This window comes from Onthophagus taurus, chromosome 8, assembly GCF_036711975.1.
Source record: "Onthophagus taurus isolate NC chromosome 8, IU_Otau_3.0, whole genome shotgun sequence".
Taxonomy (NCBI): Eukaryota; Metazoa; Arthropoda; class Insecta; order Coleoptera; family Scarabaeidae; genus Onthophagus; species Onthophagus taurus.
This window is the reverse complement of record NC_091973.1, coordinates 5057806-5074881: the sequence shown is the minus strand read 5'-3', so window position 1 is coordinate 5074881 and position 17076 is coordinate 5057806. Positions and strand designations below refer to the sequence as shown.

Sequence of the window (17076 nt, the reverse complement as noted above, 5' to 3'; positions counted from 1 at the left end):
TAAACGACAATATTTTCGTTACATGCATGTTCATTAAGAGTCAGTTTCGAGAAGGTCGCTGAAATACCTATCATCAACGCAATCGCTGTAATAAGAAATTGCACGAAACTCGATTAACCCTACAGCTTATATGTCGTGCACGTTTGTTTAAAACCCTTTTCCCCAGATTTATAATTTCTACCCGTATCTTGATCGACAGGGGAAAATAACTCACAAAATTACTACTCAAGGTATAGCGAAATTCAAACTTTGATACCTATCTATGACCATGAGAACAAATTTTTTATTTCTTCTTTTATATTAATACGATCCTTCAATGCACTATCATTATATTAATTTTTTATTTTAAGTTTCGACATAATCAAAACTAAACGAAAACAAACTAGATATATCCATCGTATAGTTACAATAAATATTACATTGCTCTAAGTATCGCTTGCGACCGAAATATTCGACCGAGGCATCCGGTTAGTTTATGTTCAAAGTATATATAAAATTTAGCATTTACCACATGAAACATTTTGCGTGAATAATTTTTTGTTGTACATACATTGTTGTACACGACTTCGAAGATGTCGGCCACTCTATGTATTGTTCATGGTAATTGTTCTTCCATAAACTTCCAGCAGGGTAGACTTCGATTCACGTTCCGAATCTCGAGTAACAACATTAACAAGTTTATGAAAAAAATAATCTCGGCCTACTTCGAAGATGTCGGCCGCCCTAAGTATTGTTCATGGTAATTGGGGCGACCGACGTCTTCGAAGTCGGCCGAGATTATTTCTTCTATAAACTTCCAGCAGGGTAGACTTCGTTTCACGTTCCGAATCTCGAGTGACACCATTAACAAGTTTATGAAAAAAATAATCTCGGCCGCCCAAAATATTGTTCATGATACTTGGTGCGGTGCGGCCGACGTCTTCGAAGTCGGCCGAGATTATTTCTCATAATCTGCTTGAAATTTATGGAAGATATAATATCGGCCGACTTCGAAGACGTCGGCCGCCTAAAGTATTGTTCATGATACTTGGGGCGGCCGATGTTTTCGAAGTCATCATTGCAAGTATGCAACCAACTACACGATTTGCGTGTTACAATACCTGTACTGTGATATTGGTTGCATACTTACAATGATGACGTCGGGTACGATAATTAATTAACACACTGTAGATATCTGTTATGACAACTAAAATCAAACATACTATAATGATGTATATTTGTTAATAATGATAATTATAAATGTGTGTGATAAATTTTGGTTTAAACAGTTTATGTTTGTCGTATACTTTAACTCAATTATTATGTGGTAGTTGAAAGTGGCTAGTACAGAAAGTGACTACTACAGATGAAGGTAGGGAAGTAGTAAATAGGCGAGTCCCGCAAACTGGAATTGAATAAAATCCTTGAGACGTCGAAATAAAGAACAAAAACGTCGGTTGTACACAATTGAAGTACGTCGCTTGCAAAGTTTAAAGCTAACTTATTGAGTTTGTCTACGTCGCGACGTTTCTTTCTCAAAACGCATTGGTAAAAATTGTTTTAAACTTTTCATTCTTATTTAGAAATTCATCTGTAATGCAATTGCCCCCCGACTCGGGGATATTCATATTACAAAATCATCAGTTCCACTTAGAGGGGGACGTATTGAGCTAGATGACGCGTGGTGATCTGGTAATGTGACAACAATGTCACTGTGGCAACGGTGTGTCCTAAAGGGACAATGAGGTTTATGGGATTAATAGGTATTACGGCAGGAAACTAATCATCTTGCCGGTACAACGTTTACAACGTTCAAATCGGGGTTGAAAGAAAATGTTTAATTTTTTTAAATATTGTTGAAGAATTTGTCTGTACAACACTGTTAATTTGTTGCTTCGGCCAACGTAATACAATTCTCCAACTCGAGTTTCGCTACCCTTTTTTAATTCGCACCTAGGTTTAGTTTTCTTTTTAGCGGTAGCGCTTTCCGAGCATGATTAATGAACTCGCACTTAGCCCAGAGAAAATATCTTCCCGCCTCTAAACTTTTGCAATTCGCATAATATTCGAATCCATTCGAGCGACACTTTCGATAATTTAATTTTTTAATATCGTGGAACTATTTTTTACAATCCCATAGCGGACGATTCGATTCTCTTTTCGATCGAGTATCTTTTGATTGAGTAATTTCCGCTTTCCATTAAATCACGGTAGCGTCATCTTGCGTGCCAATAAGATTTGTTCTTCCATAATTCCATCTATTTTTTTTAATTTAATTTATCTTTTATTAAGTCGTTTATATTTTCTTATTGTATACTACAGTGTGTTAATTAATTATCGTACCCGACGTCATCTATGCAAGTATGCAACCAATATCACAGTATTTTTATTGCAATACGTGATTTGCGTATAATGCGTATTGCACTGTGATATTGGTTGCATACTTGCAATGATGACGTCGGGTACGATAATTAATTAACATACTGTGTATATATATTATATGGTTAAATCAATTTAACCCAGACGTTGCATTTAATGGAGAGGTATATCGGTTTTATAAAAGCTAATAGTGGATAATTGGTGATATAGTGGGGAGCATGAAGTAAATGGGTCCGTAATGCCGTTATGATGGCGGTAGCACAGCGTTTGATTGCACGTTTAATCTAATCCGGTGCTTTGCGCGGGGCCTTGACAAAACTTAAACCGAATACGCGAAAGTGGGGGCCATTAAAAGTTATTCAATTCTCTGGACATGCCCGGCAGTCTGACCCTTTTGGCATTTGCGAAACAAAATTTGCCTACGCGGGTGTATCGAGGCAAAAGTCAAAATACGTGTGTATGGTACAATCAACGAAATGCACATTTGATACATCTCTACGTGGTCCGAACGTTTCGGACTTTACCCGGGGAGTTCTCAAAGTATATAAACTGCGTTTTTCGCGTTTTGTTCGTACGATGCAGTAATTTCCTTTGACTTTTTGGGAGCTCACATTTGAACGCGTTTGTTTAAAACCGCCGTAGCCGCATTTAGTCATTATCGGATCGGAAACGGTTGGTTTCAGTATAATGACACTGTTCACCATTTAGATGATTAAAACGGCTCTCGACTATGAAACCCGACATTTCGCGATCCCTAATTTAGCATCTAGATCAGACCGTATGTTAAATTACTAATTTATGTCATGGAAACCGACCTGTATGATAGTACAGTATAGTAATTCTTCGTATTAATAGAACTTTAAGCATTAGAAAATGAATATTTTAATATTTAAGGGTATTGCATTAAGGGTAGATTAGGCCCATTATACAGCATAGTCTATGAAATAATCGACAAACTTTGACAAGACCACTTCAAAGGGGTTTAAAACACCGAGTAAGGTAGGGAATCAATGGGGAGAGTCAATAACCGCTTAAACAACAAAATAAAAGGGTTAAGCTAAATTATCCATTACGTTCAGGAAGGATCGCCACCCGCCATACATAATTAACAGGAGTTTAACACGGAATCCACATTTTCGGGAGCAGTTACTATCCGACGCCAGCCTGATAAACGATTCATAGTACCAACCGATCCTCTACAGCTTGCAATTTTAATTTTAATCTAAAAGGCCATCTGAATGTTATCACACAGATATTTACACGGCAAATTGCATTAAAAAGATTTTTCGCCGTAAACAATGGTATCAAGCCACAACGATCTAGGTACAACTCGTAAATTTATTTCTTTGTATCTTCTGGTGCAAATCAAATCACTTGTTTTCAAGTTGTTTTCAATGACTTGAAAAGTTTATAATGGTTGAAACAGCACGTACAAGTACGCTTTATAGTGAATAGCTCACAAATCGAGATCAACTTGGTAGATTGACGTACTGTGAAATTTTACTCGAGATATTTGCGCAGTAAATTAAATTACCACAATCTTATAAATATATATTATTAACGAAAAAAAGATCTTTATAAAACGTTAAATCACTAAACGTATGCAACACAATACGCGATTTGCGTATTGCAATACCAATACTGTGTTATTGGTTGCATACTTGCAATGATGACGTCGGGTACGATAATTAATTAACATAGCGTACGTCTATGTTTATAATAATAATAAATAACCGTAGTTGATAACCATAATTTATAATTCATCTGATTACGTATCTTATAAGAATTATTTATATTAATGAATAGTGTGGTAGTTGAGATGACTAAAATTTTGGCGGAGGTTCCGGACAAAGTTGGTCGATTTTGGTAGACGAGCCGTATAAACCATATCTAACTACCCAGTTGTTATCGGTGGGCCGGTTAAAGTAGATAAACCGAGGCTTTCCACGTGCGCAGTGATAAATCATTAAAAAGTAGAAAAAGTCCCCGCGGGTCATGTGCAAGTGCAGTAAAGTTCCGCGGAAGGATTTATGGTGAACGGACTTTTAGACAGATTTATTAAGGAAGGAAGAAGTTTCCGAGACGGTTGTTCTCACCTGGACCAACCGAGGTGACTACAGAGGCCGGAGTCGTCGTCGGGGCATCCGTTGACTGGTGTAGGGGATATTGAAGGTCGCAACATTCGCGTTCCGGAAACTCGCTGGCACCGGCCCTTGGAAGGCCAGCAGAGGCCAGCAGCCAATATAGGAACCCAACACCGCACAACATACCATCCGCGACGAGGACAGGTTCACATTTTAACCACACACTCTCGTCTCACGACGCGCGTTAGCCGTCTGAAGGCGATTTATGACAGGGTCGTCAGAGAAGGTTTTTCCTTCTGCGACATGTGCTTCAACGAGTTGAGGCGAGTGGCGGAGGGTGATTCGAAGTGTACCGTCCACTGCTGAACGCGGTAGGGTAGTGAGAGGTAGACCACGAGGTCTGACGCGCCGTTTTCGACCTATCGCGCATTCCCCACTACTACGCGCTCACTATACTACATTCTTACATCCAGATTGATCTTTTGAAACAGACGGATTATGCTTCATTAAAACCACTCTTCGCCACCGCTTCGAACTTATTCAATATCCAACCGTAAACTTTCCTCCCTTATCTAAGATTACGCCGGTATCGTTTCGCACCTTATCTATATCCCCGCTTTCCCGCCTCTTGCGCCACCCCTCGCGATTCCCCGCCGTAACCTTACTGCATCTGCTTGTGCGGCCGAAAACGAAACTTTTATAATCCTTTCCCGGACCCGAATCTTCTTCGATCGCTTCGATTTTTATTGCTAATCGATATAAATTTCATTTAAGTTTTACACTCGTAACACGATACCCCCGCAATTGTAGCACGATTACGAAATAACGTGATTAATGATTCGCGTATCGTAAAAATCCAAACAGATTCAAATTCTCAAGGATTCTAAAACCGTCCCCAAATACAAATTCGATTCTTATACAAACTTATATTACATCCTTCTTTTACATCCCTTGCTTTATACTCTTATTTTACAACATATAATAAAAATTATCATGTTAATGAGCAAAATGTTACAAACAGGTTTAGAAATCAACATGGGACAAAAAACTTTACTCCTGAAGATGTCATAATTTGAAACCGGTGGATTGTAAATAAATGCTTTCGTCACCAATAAATGCAAAATTATAGTTTAATATTAATTTTTAATTTAAATATTTTCTTTAATCCTAATCTCGGCCGACTTCTCAGTCGTCTTTGAAGTCGGACGAGATTATTTTTGTTGACATAAGAAATATTCCCACATAAAATACAACATAGCTTAATAGTACAGGCATTGGGTAGTTTTGCAAAGGAAAAGTTTTGCTTGGACGTGCAAAGACGTGCGGCTAAACCAGAATGTTTCTAGTTCTAGCTCTAGTGTTAGTTCTAGTTTTGCACTAGCACTATCACTAGAACTAACACTAACATAGAACTAGAATCATTCGGATTTAGCCGCACGTCTTTCAAGACGGCTAAACCCGAATGATTCTAGTTTTAGGTCTTGTGTTAGTTCTAGTTTTGCACTAACACTAGAACTAACACAAGACCTAAAACTAGAATCATTCGGATTTAGCCGCACGTCTTTCAAGACGGCTAAACCCGAATGATTCTAGTTCTAGGTCTTGTATTAGTTCTAATTTTAATTCACTAAAAATATGCAACATAGTGATATTTTATGCTAACTAGCGCTACCTATCACCTACCAACCATCTTAAGAGAGGTACTGCTAAACGGAGTGTTTCTAGTTCTAAAATGTAGTAAATAATTTACATTATTTACTACATTTCTTTAATATATTTATTTATTTATAAGATAAAAGATTTTATATTAATATGTAATTTAATATATTAATTTGATTATCACTGATTACGACGTATAACCGAGAATTATTGCCTACGGCGAAAGAATTTTTTCATTGTTTAATAAACAATGTCATCGTTGAAATGTACGGGTTTGTTTCAACTTATTACAAAAATATTCCAATATTGGCGCATATCAAATTTCAACAGTACTTATAGCGTTCTGCTAAAATTTCATTCACAGTGTTGGTGTAATATTAGTGGTAACTATTGATTGTAAATACGCCGATGTCAAAATAAAACAACTTTTCTCTTATATTTTTATAGTGATATTTATTTTTCATAGATCACGGTCAAACACCCTCGATTCCCGTTTAAATGTTAATATTACATATCGTACACACATTATTCAATAGTACTTCAGTTGGATGTGAATTATAGATGGTCAGTTTGTAAAGTAAATATTTTTACAGTATGTGTACTTTTAATTCTGCACACTTTTCGAACGTGTACACGAATCACGTGTGGCTGAGATATGAAAACGGGGCAAATAAATTACGGAGGTATGAATAAACAGTCTAGCTCGAGGAGAACTGCTTCCGGCTTTGTTTCGCTTATGATTTGTCATGTTACATACTTTCTGCATTTTTTGTGCTCTCCCGACAGCGTTATTTGTATTAGTATTTTTTAAAAAAGGGCATTTTCGGTCGGATATTTTAAAGAAGAATGAGTACACAGCCTGACGAGTCTTCATCATTCTTGATCGGAACTCGATTTTGTTGGCCATATTTTGAAATTTCTGTGCGATGAAAAGTGGGACAGCATTAGGCCCTCAGGTAAATAACTTTTGGCTATGACGTCGTATTTCGTTTATCCGTATTTCATCGAGCCGGCTATAGAGTGTTCGCAAAGGCCGAGACCGAGTAATAAGAGTTGTGTTACACATCGACCGAGATTTATTGATTGTGGGTCCTTTGTGCTTTCGATGGGATAGGGCCCGCAATCAAGCCGATCTCTAAGATAGGCTATGTTTTCACCTCAATTACCAGACCCCATGGAATGGCCGGCAATAAACTGTTAATTCGTTGCGGTTCTGTCGCTTATTTTACACTGTCGATGCACAGTTTATTACTTGTTCCGTGCAGGATCCTCTCTACAAGTTTTTCTCATGGAAAATCGGCGCCGTAATTGGTCTTCTACCAGGAATTTAAGCTTCATTCATCGTTAAAAGGCCCTCTGCGTCCTACGGTCGCAGATTGGTTCCGGCTTTATGACGAGACGTGAAGGACTTTGATTCCCAGCGAATGTAATTACTGGCTGGCTTCAAACCGTCAGCAACGGAGTTACAGAATTATAATTCGAAACCGCGACGCGACGAATCCGGATACACAATCAGTTTCGTCATCTTGTTTTCTTATCATCCCTCCTCCTCTTTGGAAATATGAGCACTCACCCAACAAGACACGGAAAGGATAAATTGCTCTTTGCGACCTCGTTTCAAAATAAACTAAAATTATTATTTACGATATAAAATTTCTCGATTTTATTTTCCTTTGCTAACTTAAAAGTCTGCAGATCCTTCTAAGATTTATGCGCAAAGGGAACTAGGTCTCACGGAAACTAAGCCCATAGGCGTTAGTTTCCCATCTACATTTTCTCGATCCAAAGAATATTCCAACAAAGCTTTTTCCAATCACTTCCTTCATTTACTAACTCATCTCCAATCTAAAAATTTATATGTATATATATATATGTATATAGTGTGTTAATTAATTATCGTACCCGACGTCATCATCGCAACTATGCAACCAATATCACAGCATTTTTATTGCAATACCAATATCACAATACGCAATAAAAATACTGTGATATTGGTTGCATAGTTGCACGGTAATTAATTAACACACGGTATATATGATCAAAAATAAAATCATTGTTTCGTATATGTCTTTAGATTTGATTGAGGATAGTTTAAATCGCAAAGTGGCTTATGCACCCTTTCAGGGATAATGTACGCCGATGAAATATTTAGCGATATCGGGTTTAATGTAATGGGATATTCAACGGAGGCTAGATGTCGACTTGAAGGTTTACACGAGGGTAAAATCTTGCCGTCGCTGCGTACTTTGAATTTACAAACACTGTACCGAGAACTGCATAGTTGAAGTAACGCGTTTTGTAAATAGTACCAAAATAATTCTGCTGTCACGGACAGGTACGCGTTATGCTCAGCGTTGAAAGACAACGCTCGTCGACGTCGACATAGGGCGGGCGAGGGAATATGTTTCGCTACAATATACACCAAGGACTTAGAATTTATTTATATATGAATTCCGCGCATCTATGCTACAACCCCTTTTGGAATGGTTCCACTTCGCCGTACCCGGAGGCGCTCGCGGCCGTTTTAAATTTTAACTGTAATGAATTTGTTACGCTGGTCGTGGAAGTTAAAAAATTATTTAAAGCCCTCCCGCTCAAACGATTCTTAAAACAATGGAAGCTGTAAAAAAACGCGCCTCCCCGGAGCGCTTAAATCACCGGTTTGTCTACGAAACAAAACTAATCCGACATTCGCCACTATCTCTCTTGGACCAGAAATATGCCAGGACACACAATAGGGCGACACTTGTTTTTCGAAACTAATTAATATTTCCAGCGGAAAGTAGTCGCGCATAAAACAGCGCAATCTACCGGAGGCACTTACTAAATTTTCGGTACCGGAAGAGATTAAAAGTTGCCGAGGATTAAAATCGGTGGCTGGGTTTAAGGACCGGAAGGAATTGCGAGTTCATAGAAGCTAAACGCCTATTAAAATTACGCCTCCTTCACCCAAACGTTAGGCTCCTTTCCCAGGTTCCTTTCCCACCCATTAATCAACCCCCACAAATCCTCTAATCTTGACTTTGTCAACGAAAAATATATAAATATATACCAAAATCACCACCACATAAAATAAATATTAAAAAAAGTTTTAACCGGTTTCGCTTCATAATTAAATCATCTTCAGGACTAAATATATATACAGTGTGTTAATTAATTATCGTACCCGACGTCATCATTGCAAGTATGCAACCAATATCACAGTATTTAGTAAATTGCAAATACTGTGGTATTGGTTGTATACTTGCAATGATGACATCGGGTACGATAATGAATTAACACACTGTACTTTTAGAAACATAGCTTTAATTTCCTCTAGAATAAAGTGTAGACATTGTAGGTCTTTGAATAAAGGCGAACCTTAGCGCTTGAAAACAAATTGGAATCGACACATTTACTTAAGACAATATCGAGGAAGTTGGAGGAAACTTGGAATGAATTACATTAAGTCATTAGCAAGTTCGCGCCGAAGACCGAATTGGGGGAACATAGAAAACTGTGAAGTTACAAGGGTGAATCTGCATGCGTTTTGTTCAATTGGTTTGCCAATAAAGGTGGAATTGATGATAGGGCCCATCCGGAAGGGTGGAATCTTGAAATATGAGAAGATAATATTTTCGTTGGCGTCGAGTTAAAAGGGAAATCTTACAAGATTTAATCTTTTACCGGTGTAATAACCTCCGGTGAGATACAAATATCTGGAACCGGTGGAAAATCGATGAAGAACTTTATAACGGAATATTTTAGTTTGATGATGAAAATTTTTTAGTCTATCGAGAAAAAGTTTTTTTTTTTACTCAGGTAAGTTTTACAAGGATGGGGGAAAGGGATTGTGATTGTTGCACATTTGTATGCGTCAAACTAGTATTGTTCAAAGTGGCTGCCGCCAGTAAACTTGGAAATTAACCGCGCAGACACAAACAGTAAACTCGTTAAGTTTCGAAACGTATGTAACATCAAACTGAGACACTTTCCCCTGGCGCGCGACGACGTCTCCTGGAAACAACGTTCTCGCAAATTTCCAACGAACTTAGCCGTCGCGACGTTCCGCGATATCAACTTGAATCATTTCAGAAAATCTTTGTCGCCCGATATATAGATAACTTTTTCTCAAACTAATTTATGCGAGTAAGGGTCGGATAAAAGAACTCGCACTCGGGTTGCAAAGGGGACAGACTCGAGTATCTCCCCATCTTGATTGTGGAGGCGTTAAACTAGATAAGATGCACTGCGCCCCAACTCGCTTCCACGTCGCCAAGAAAAGTTCAAAACTTTTTCTGGAAGAGATTTGACCTATAAACGCTGGCATCGATACAAGGTAATCCGATTTATAGTTTCTGTGTTCTCTCTAAGTGAACATTACCCAACGGATTTCCACCGCGCAACCTTACCCAGTCCTCTTATTGCTTTATCTTCTAATCCAATTATAACCTTTCTTATTCATCAAAGAAATCATCAATATTTTTATTAGATATTTATTACAAAAATTAATAATGTCGAGTGTATTTTTTTTTAAGATGTGGATGATATCTGTTCATTTTTAACAAGGGTCTTGGGTGACAGTCCTTCTTTATTTGTCCTATAAGATGTTCTCCAGGTCACAGGTTTCTGAAAATAACTCCGCGGGACATTATGTGATGCTTAGTAACTATGACGTTGACGGGGTATAAAAATTTCATATCGAAATAGCTTTGAAAAAAGAATATGATGGTTTTTACCAGGTGTAGTTCTCCTCTGAAATTCATTACGGGGAATATCGATTGCTATTACGTGGTTCTGAGGGTTGGGTTGAAGGTCATTGCTGGTGACTTAAAGATGTCCTCGTTTCGCGGTTTGGCTTCCGCGTCGTTCGCCCCAAATACCTAGCGTTCTTTGATGTGGGTATTAACATAATTTTGTTTATCGTTTGCCCGTTTACGTGCGCCGTCGACGCGACATCATTTGCATTAAAATGTCAACATCTGTTGGCACTGATTATAACGAAAAAGAATCAACGGTTTTCTTTCCATGTTAAGGAAAAACCAACACTGATGGAATAATAAACGAGTTTGTATACCATCCCGCCGAAACAAAACAAATCGGAAAGAGGCAGAAGCAAACTGGAAATAACACCAATAAGATTTGGCCGACAAAGAATGAATGCGCCTCTATTTAAAAATACACTCCAAGAATACAGCCATTCTTCTACCCTTTCGCGCAAACACGATTATTGTTATTGTTTACTTCCATCTTCCACAATTGTGATACGATCGCTGCAGAGGGAAAACCTATCCCGACGGATTTATACGCGCGTAAAGCGTATATCCTCGCAATGTATAAATGTAAAATATTCAATTTGACCTAAAGTGTAAGTTTTATTTATTGAACGATTTCCTTAAACGTACAGCCCGAGCGGAGCTTCGAAATTGAAAACGCCACGAGAACCCGGCCCGCTTTCTAACCATTCCTTTGTAATTATTTGAAAATTCGGAAAGATAAATTCGGACTAAGTTCTCAGTTAATCGAACATCAACATTCACAGACCTCCCCGACCAAAAGGATATTTACATATCAAATTATATTCGCAGTTATACAAGATTTCTTATTTTTCAAATTACAATTTCTTTTTCTTTTACTTCAAATTACTTCGAATTTCTAATTTAAGAATATTTAAATTTATTGATTTTTATAAGTTACTGTATTATTCTACCTCTAAGTTAGTCATGCGCATGCCCAAGTCACGTTCGCAGTTCTCAAAATGGCGATTATGCAATAGAAAGCGTTTTGTGTATTAGAGTACGTGCGATGTTTATCGATTGGTACAGTGTAACGTTTATTCCGAAGGGAATACCAAATTGATTCTCCAGGTCATTAAATCATTCTACGATGGTATCAACAAGTCAAGACCACAGGTGTAGTTGAGAAACATAAAAGATACCTGATGCACTGAATAGTGGAAGTAGTTAGACAATGGTTCGTGCGTTCGCCACAAAAGTCTACCAGTACAGCAACTGGGTGGAAAATTTTGCGGAAACAATTGCGATTCAAACCTTATCGTATATGTTAAGCGAACCGAGGTTTGTACTAACATGCAGCAAGTAATGTTAAGCGACATTTCATTTAAGTGGCAAGGTGAACCGCGAAATCATTCGGATATGGCGAACGAAAAATCCTCATAACATTATCCAACATATAAGGGATTCTCAAAAATTGAATGTTTTCTCTGCCGTATCCAGCACAAAAGTGTATAGACCGTTTTTCTTTCGTGAATAAACTGTGACCGGTATGTCGTACCTCGATATGTTACAATTCTGGTTATTTCCGCAAATGAGGGATGATTCCAACAACTTTATATACCAACAAGATGGAACTTCCCCTCATTGGCATAATGAGGTCAGTGCGTACCTAAACGAGGAATGCCTCAAAATTCTCCTGATCTTACACATTCTGATTTTTATTTATGGGGGTACATTAAAGACAAGGTTTTCGTACCATCACTACCTAGAACACTGGGTGAACTCGGAAGACGCATCTGTCGTGTTACTCGAGGAGTCCACATAGAACATTTATAATGTGCTAAAACTTGAGTATTTCCTCTATCAATATTCATTTACTGTTCTATCTGTAATACTAACTGAAATATAGCTTCGTTAAACCCGATGATTCTTTTGTAATAACACTGTATATATATATATTCTTAAATGTTATAAATTTGATAATTAATTATATAGAATGGGTTCTACGTTTCGATTTTCCGTTAACGTCGAAACTAATGAAAACGAAGAGCGCAACAAGGGGGAGCAGGTCCAATAAACTTTTGACTGTCACCATAAAATTACATATTTCGGGAAACCCCTTTTCCTTTTCTTCCGCTTGCATAGATTTTACGGTGTAATAAATTTAATGAAGGTGTAAATTTTGATCGCAAATAAGGTCGGTACAGGAATAGAGAGAGAGCGATAAAACAAAAAAGATAAACGGCTCTTCCAGTTTGTAGCAAAAGCCGGTTAATCTTTAATATGGAAAAGGGCAATTGCAGAACTGCTGGTTCAGTTTTAACAGTACCGTTGCTGGGAGATGAGTTGGAAATTTAAATGATAAAAGAATTCGTAATGACTTCTTAGCACTCGGAAATGGGTGGTTAATATTGTAGGGATTGTGTACGAAAGGAGTCGAGGCGTGGGACAGAGTGTTTGGCAACTTTGTACCTTAAATTCGTAACTCGCTGACTGAAAGATAGTCGATACGTCAGAATCCCGTCCATGCTAAAACGAAACGCCTAGCCGTGACGATAGCTAATCAATATCTAATTAATTTTCCATACGTTTGCCCTCGAAAAGTACCGAAACGTATCCCGCATCGAGCGTAAGCTAATTTCTTTTAATCCCTTTAAATAGAAGCCCTGAAAATTGCCACGATTTTCCTTATTCTTTGTCCTTAAGGGAAACCATGAAAACGGGTCGAACATTAACATTTCTTGCCCTTATCTATGGTATATAAGCCTAGGTTTTGCTATCATCTAGATCCATTTTGATTAGAAATTACATTTGGCTCCCACAATAGTAGGTAATTGTCGCACTTTTTGTTTTTTACTATTTTCAAGAAACACTTACACAGTTATTGCTGGCCCTCTTTTTTGCAAACGTCTTATTTACATGTAAATGTGTAAAGTTGTCGAGATCGTGTACTGCACTTCCCGGTACATATTGGCGAGATCATGTAATGTAGAAGTGACATAAAAGTAGTTGAAAGAGAAGTGTGAAACCTTTTGGACTTTTTGGCCGTCGCCGCGCATGGAAATAGGTCACAAAAATCGATTCCAATGGGGAAACTTTCGAAGTTACGGATTTATAGTTAAAATGGGCACTAATATCCGCGTCGCGTAAGCATTTTAAACACATAATTTTCGGTGATTTACCACGCCGGTCCAGACCCATTAACCCGGTGTAAAATCTTTTATAACTGGCGTCGAAAATTAAAACTTATAAAAGATGATTAACAGGCGAGAATTCACCACCGTAATATGCAAATTTTCTGGAGACAAACTGCCGAAGAACAGTGAGACCACTTGCAAATTAGGGATTTGCCTCTCTAAGTCTCTAAAGGTTCCTTTTTTCATGCACTTCCAATATCTAAAGCCCCCTATTAGTCATCAAATTGCACTCTTTACAAATTCTAACCCGAAAATTACGTTATTTAATCTTTTCACGAGAAAACAACGTATTTATGAAACATCGTTGAACACTAACAAAGAACCACTTCATTCGGCGAAATTGCAATTAAGTTTTAAGACAACGCGTACGCGATTCGGCTTTAGATTAATGAAAACTCCCGGACAAAATTAATTGCGTGAAAATTAATACTGCACTCGAATAAAATTTTAAATGAATATTTCGAACCGGCACGAGTTATCGTTTTTAATCAATGTCTGATGTGGAATCTCCAGTTCGGAAGTGCGCAACTAAATTACCGAAAGTCAGGCCGGCTCGTTTGCCCAATTAGGAAGGAAATGAAACATTGATGGCACTTACTTCACAGGACCATCAATAATGCACACGTTCTGGTAAGTGTGCCGGAGAAAGCGGTGCAAAGAATGCCTTGATTCTCGCGCCATCCTTCCTCCTTAATCGATTGATTGATTGTCCTATGTAACGTCCGCTTTATAGAAATAAATTGACTAAGTATTGCTACCACAAGCATTCATGTATGACTTTAAATCATTTTCAAATCCATATAAGTCCATATATAAATAGAAAATTTTATAAGTCAGCTTAATTAACCAAATTCATAAATTCTTCGTAATAAATTTAAACAGTAATTTGAGTTCTCTCTCTCTTCAGCCATCACTTTCTCCCTCTTGTGCAGAAATTCTCTTTATGGCATCTATCCATTTTCTAGCTGTCCATCCAACATGGTCTTATCTGGCTACGAAACCCACTCATTGTGGCGTTTGTGTATATGTGTTTCAGGAGGTTTGTGTATCGTGAGTCAATTTTGACTCACGATACACTCTGTTTTGTTGTAATGCAGCGCCTTGGTCGATTAAATCTACGTCTAATTTAGTTGACTTTTCATGTTACTCAATGTATGTTCATAAAACATTGAAAAAAAAATTATGAGCACAAATTTTGGTTTGATTTGTATGAAATCTGTTTGAATGAAAAGAAATATGATTTATAACTGACGCGGAAACGTGATTAAAAAAACACAATCCTTTTGGCTCCTTCGTTGAGTTGAATCGGGCGGCGCGCTTCCGTGAAAAAAATGGTAAATGGATCTCGATATTTGCGCTGACAGAATCCTAAATTGGTTCGCGGGGTTGCACTATTTTTGCGCCGCGCGGGGTGAATGAACAGGTTTTACAATTTCCTCACCCGCACCGCCGCGCTCTAATTAATTCTTTGTTTATTTGTTGTCGCGATAACGTCCCGGAACCGAACCGGGTTCCTATTTATCTGTACTAAAGTTCGGGTTATATCTTGATGATCTCCATTATTAATGCATAGATCATAAGGTGAGCTAGATTAAATGACGTATTAAGATTGAAATTCAATACACAACAAAGCCATTCCGATTCAAATATAGGTCTAATAAGGGCTATAAATAACAATTTGCATAATAGTTACAGATAGCGGAAACGTTGCCATCGAATGGGCAGTAGAGTATGTATCGTTTGACAAATCAATATTTTTTGAATTTCTCATTTCTAGATAACTACCCTTATATTGATTTTAGCAGCACCCTCTATAGCCGGGATTTTACCCAGCTCGAAACATAGTCTGAAAATCGTCCATAGAGGGAGTGTAAAGGTATTGATTTTCCAATGCGAAATGTTACCTCTCGTCCATAGGTGGCGCTGCTTGGGGTGGAAACCTTGAAGATTTTCTTGTAATGCTTCTACGAGATTCTAGATGGCGATGGCGGTGAGGTTATGATGCGCTAAGTTTTTTAAAACGTTTAGAATTTCGACAAGAGAAAAATTTACGGCATATCTTGTCAGAGGATAAAATCGGTAAAATAAAGGAAAACGTTCGAGCGACGTCTGGTGATATTTATGAGACTGTTAAATCCATTGGAGTTATAACCATGGTAACTATTGAGCAAATACATATAAAAATAAAAAATAATACGCGACCACCCAGGCACGAATGGATGGATATTCACGAAACGTCGGTTTAAGACTTTATGAACGAATTAATTTTATGATTCTCGGCTTTAAATTTATATACGTTAGAGACAAAAAAGTTCCGCCACGCCTCCCCCATTTACGGTGAATGGGACCGATTCGAACGCCGTAAAATTCCTCCCGGGCGGTGCAGTTTTAAGGGCCTCTCTTTCCGCGGGGTAACTTGTTCTCGGACAAGCTTTTTAAGGCCATTTACAGTCGACAAGAAGAGCTACGTTTCTCGAGCACCAAACGAACTGGAAACAAATTCGGACGCTCGGGCGGGGGTAAATACCTAATAGTTCCCGGGGGTTCACTTCGATTTAACTATTAAATGAAGGGAAAAGCCGAAAATCGACGAGAGGTCGAGAGATTGTTCAAAGAACCCTCGTTAAAAATTGATATTTTTTCCTGAATTAAGTACTCAGAAATGTGAAATTATAATTGGAATTAAAAACCTTTTTATAAAAATCAAATCGATCAAAAAATAATTGAAACACATTGTTAAGAGATATGCAACCAAACGTACGTAGCATATATGTCTTAAAACATTTAATAAAAGGGGATACTCGCCAAGTAATTACAAAGTACAAAGTAAGTAGCTCTATGAAGACTCGCACATACTTGAAGAGTAACAAGTAGTGTCGGAAAACGCTCACTCTGTACACACTACATTATGCGACATTTAGGAATACGAGTAACTAAAATTACGTATTTCTAAAATTTTATTTGTGTTTAGGAGAGATGTGAATGCAAAAATAAACGAATATAACAGTTTAAAACAGGGCGAGAAACCAATAAAAATCAACACCGCACTTCATCAAATTTTCG

At 37.8% G+C, this 17076-nt stretch overlaps 1 protein-coding gene across 5 annotated transcripts in view; it reads right to left on the bottom strand.

Annotated features, from left to right (window-relative positions):
- LOC111425235 (Glial cell line-derived neurotrophic family receptor-like) overlaps window positions 1-17076 on the bottom strand; it is a 109966-nt gene that overhangs the window by 66326 nt on the left and 26564 nt on the right. For 4 of the 5 annotated variants that reach the window (XM_023059141.2, XM_023059146.2, XM_023059147.2 and 1 more), the window contains exon 1: window positions 4455-4812. The exons of the other annotated variant lie outside the window; for it this stretch is intronic. In XM_023059141.2, coding sequence (XP_022914909.1) covers window positions 4455-4626 — 172 coding nt within the window. In that variant the 5' untranslated portion in view covers window positions 4627-4812. Of the gene's footprint in view, window positions 1-4454; window positions 4813-17076 lie in introns of those variants that run through there. 5 annotated transcript variants of the gene reach the window in all.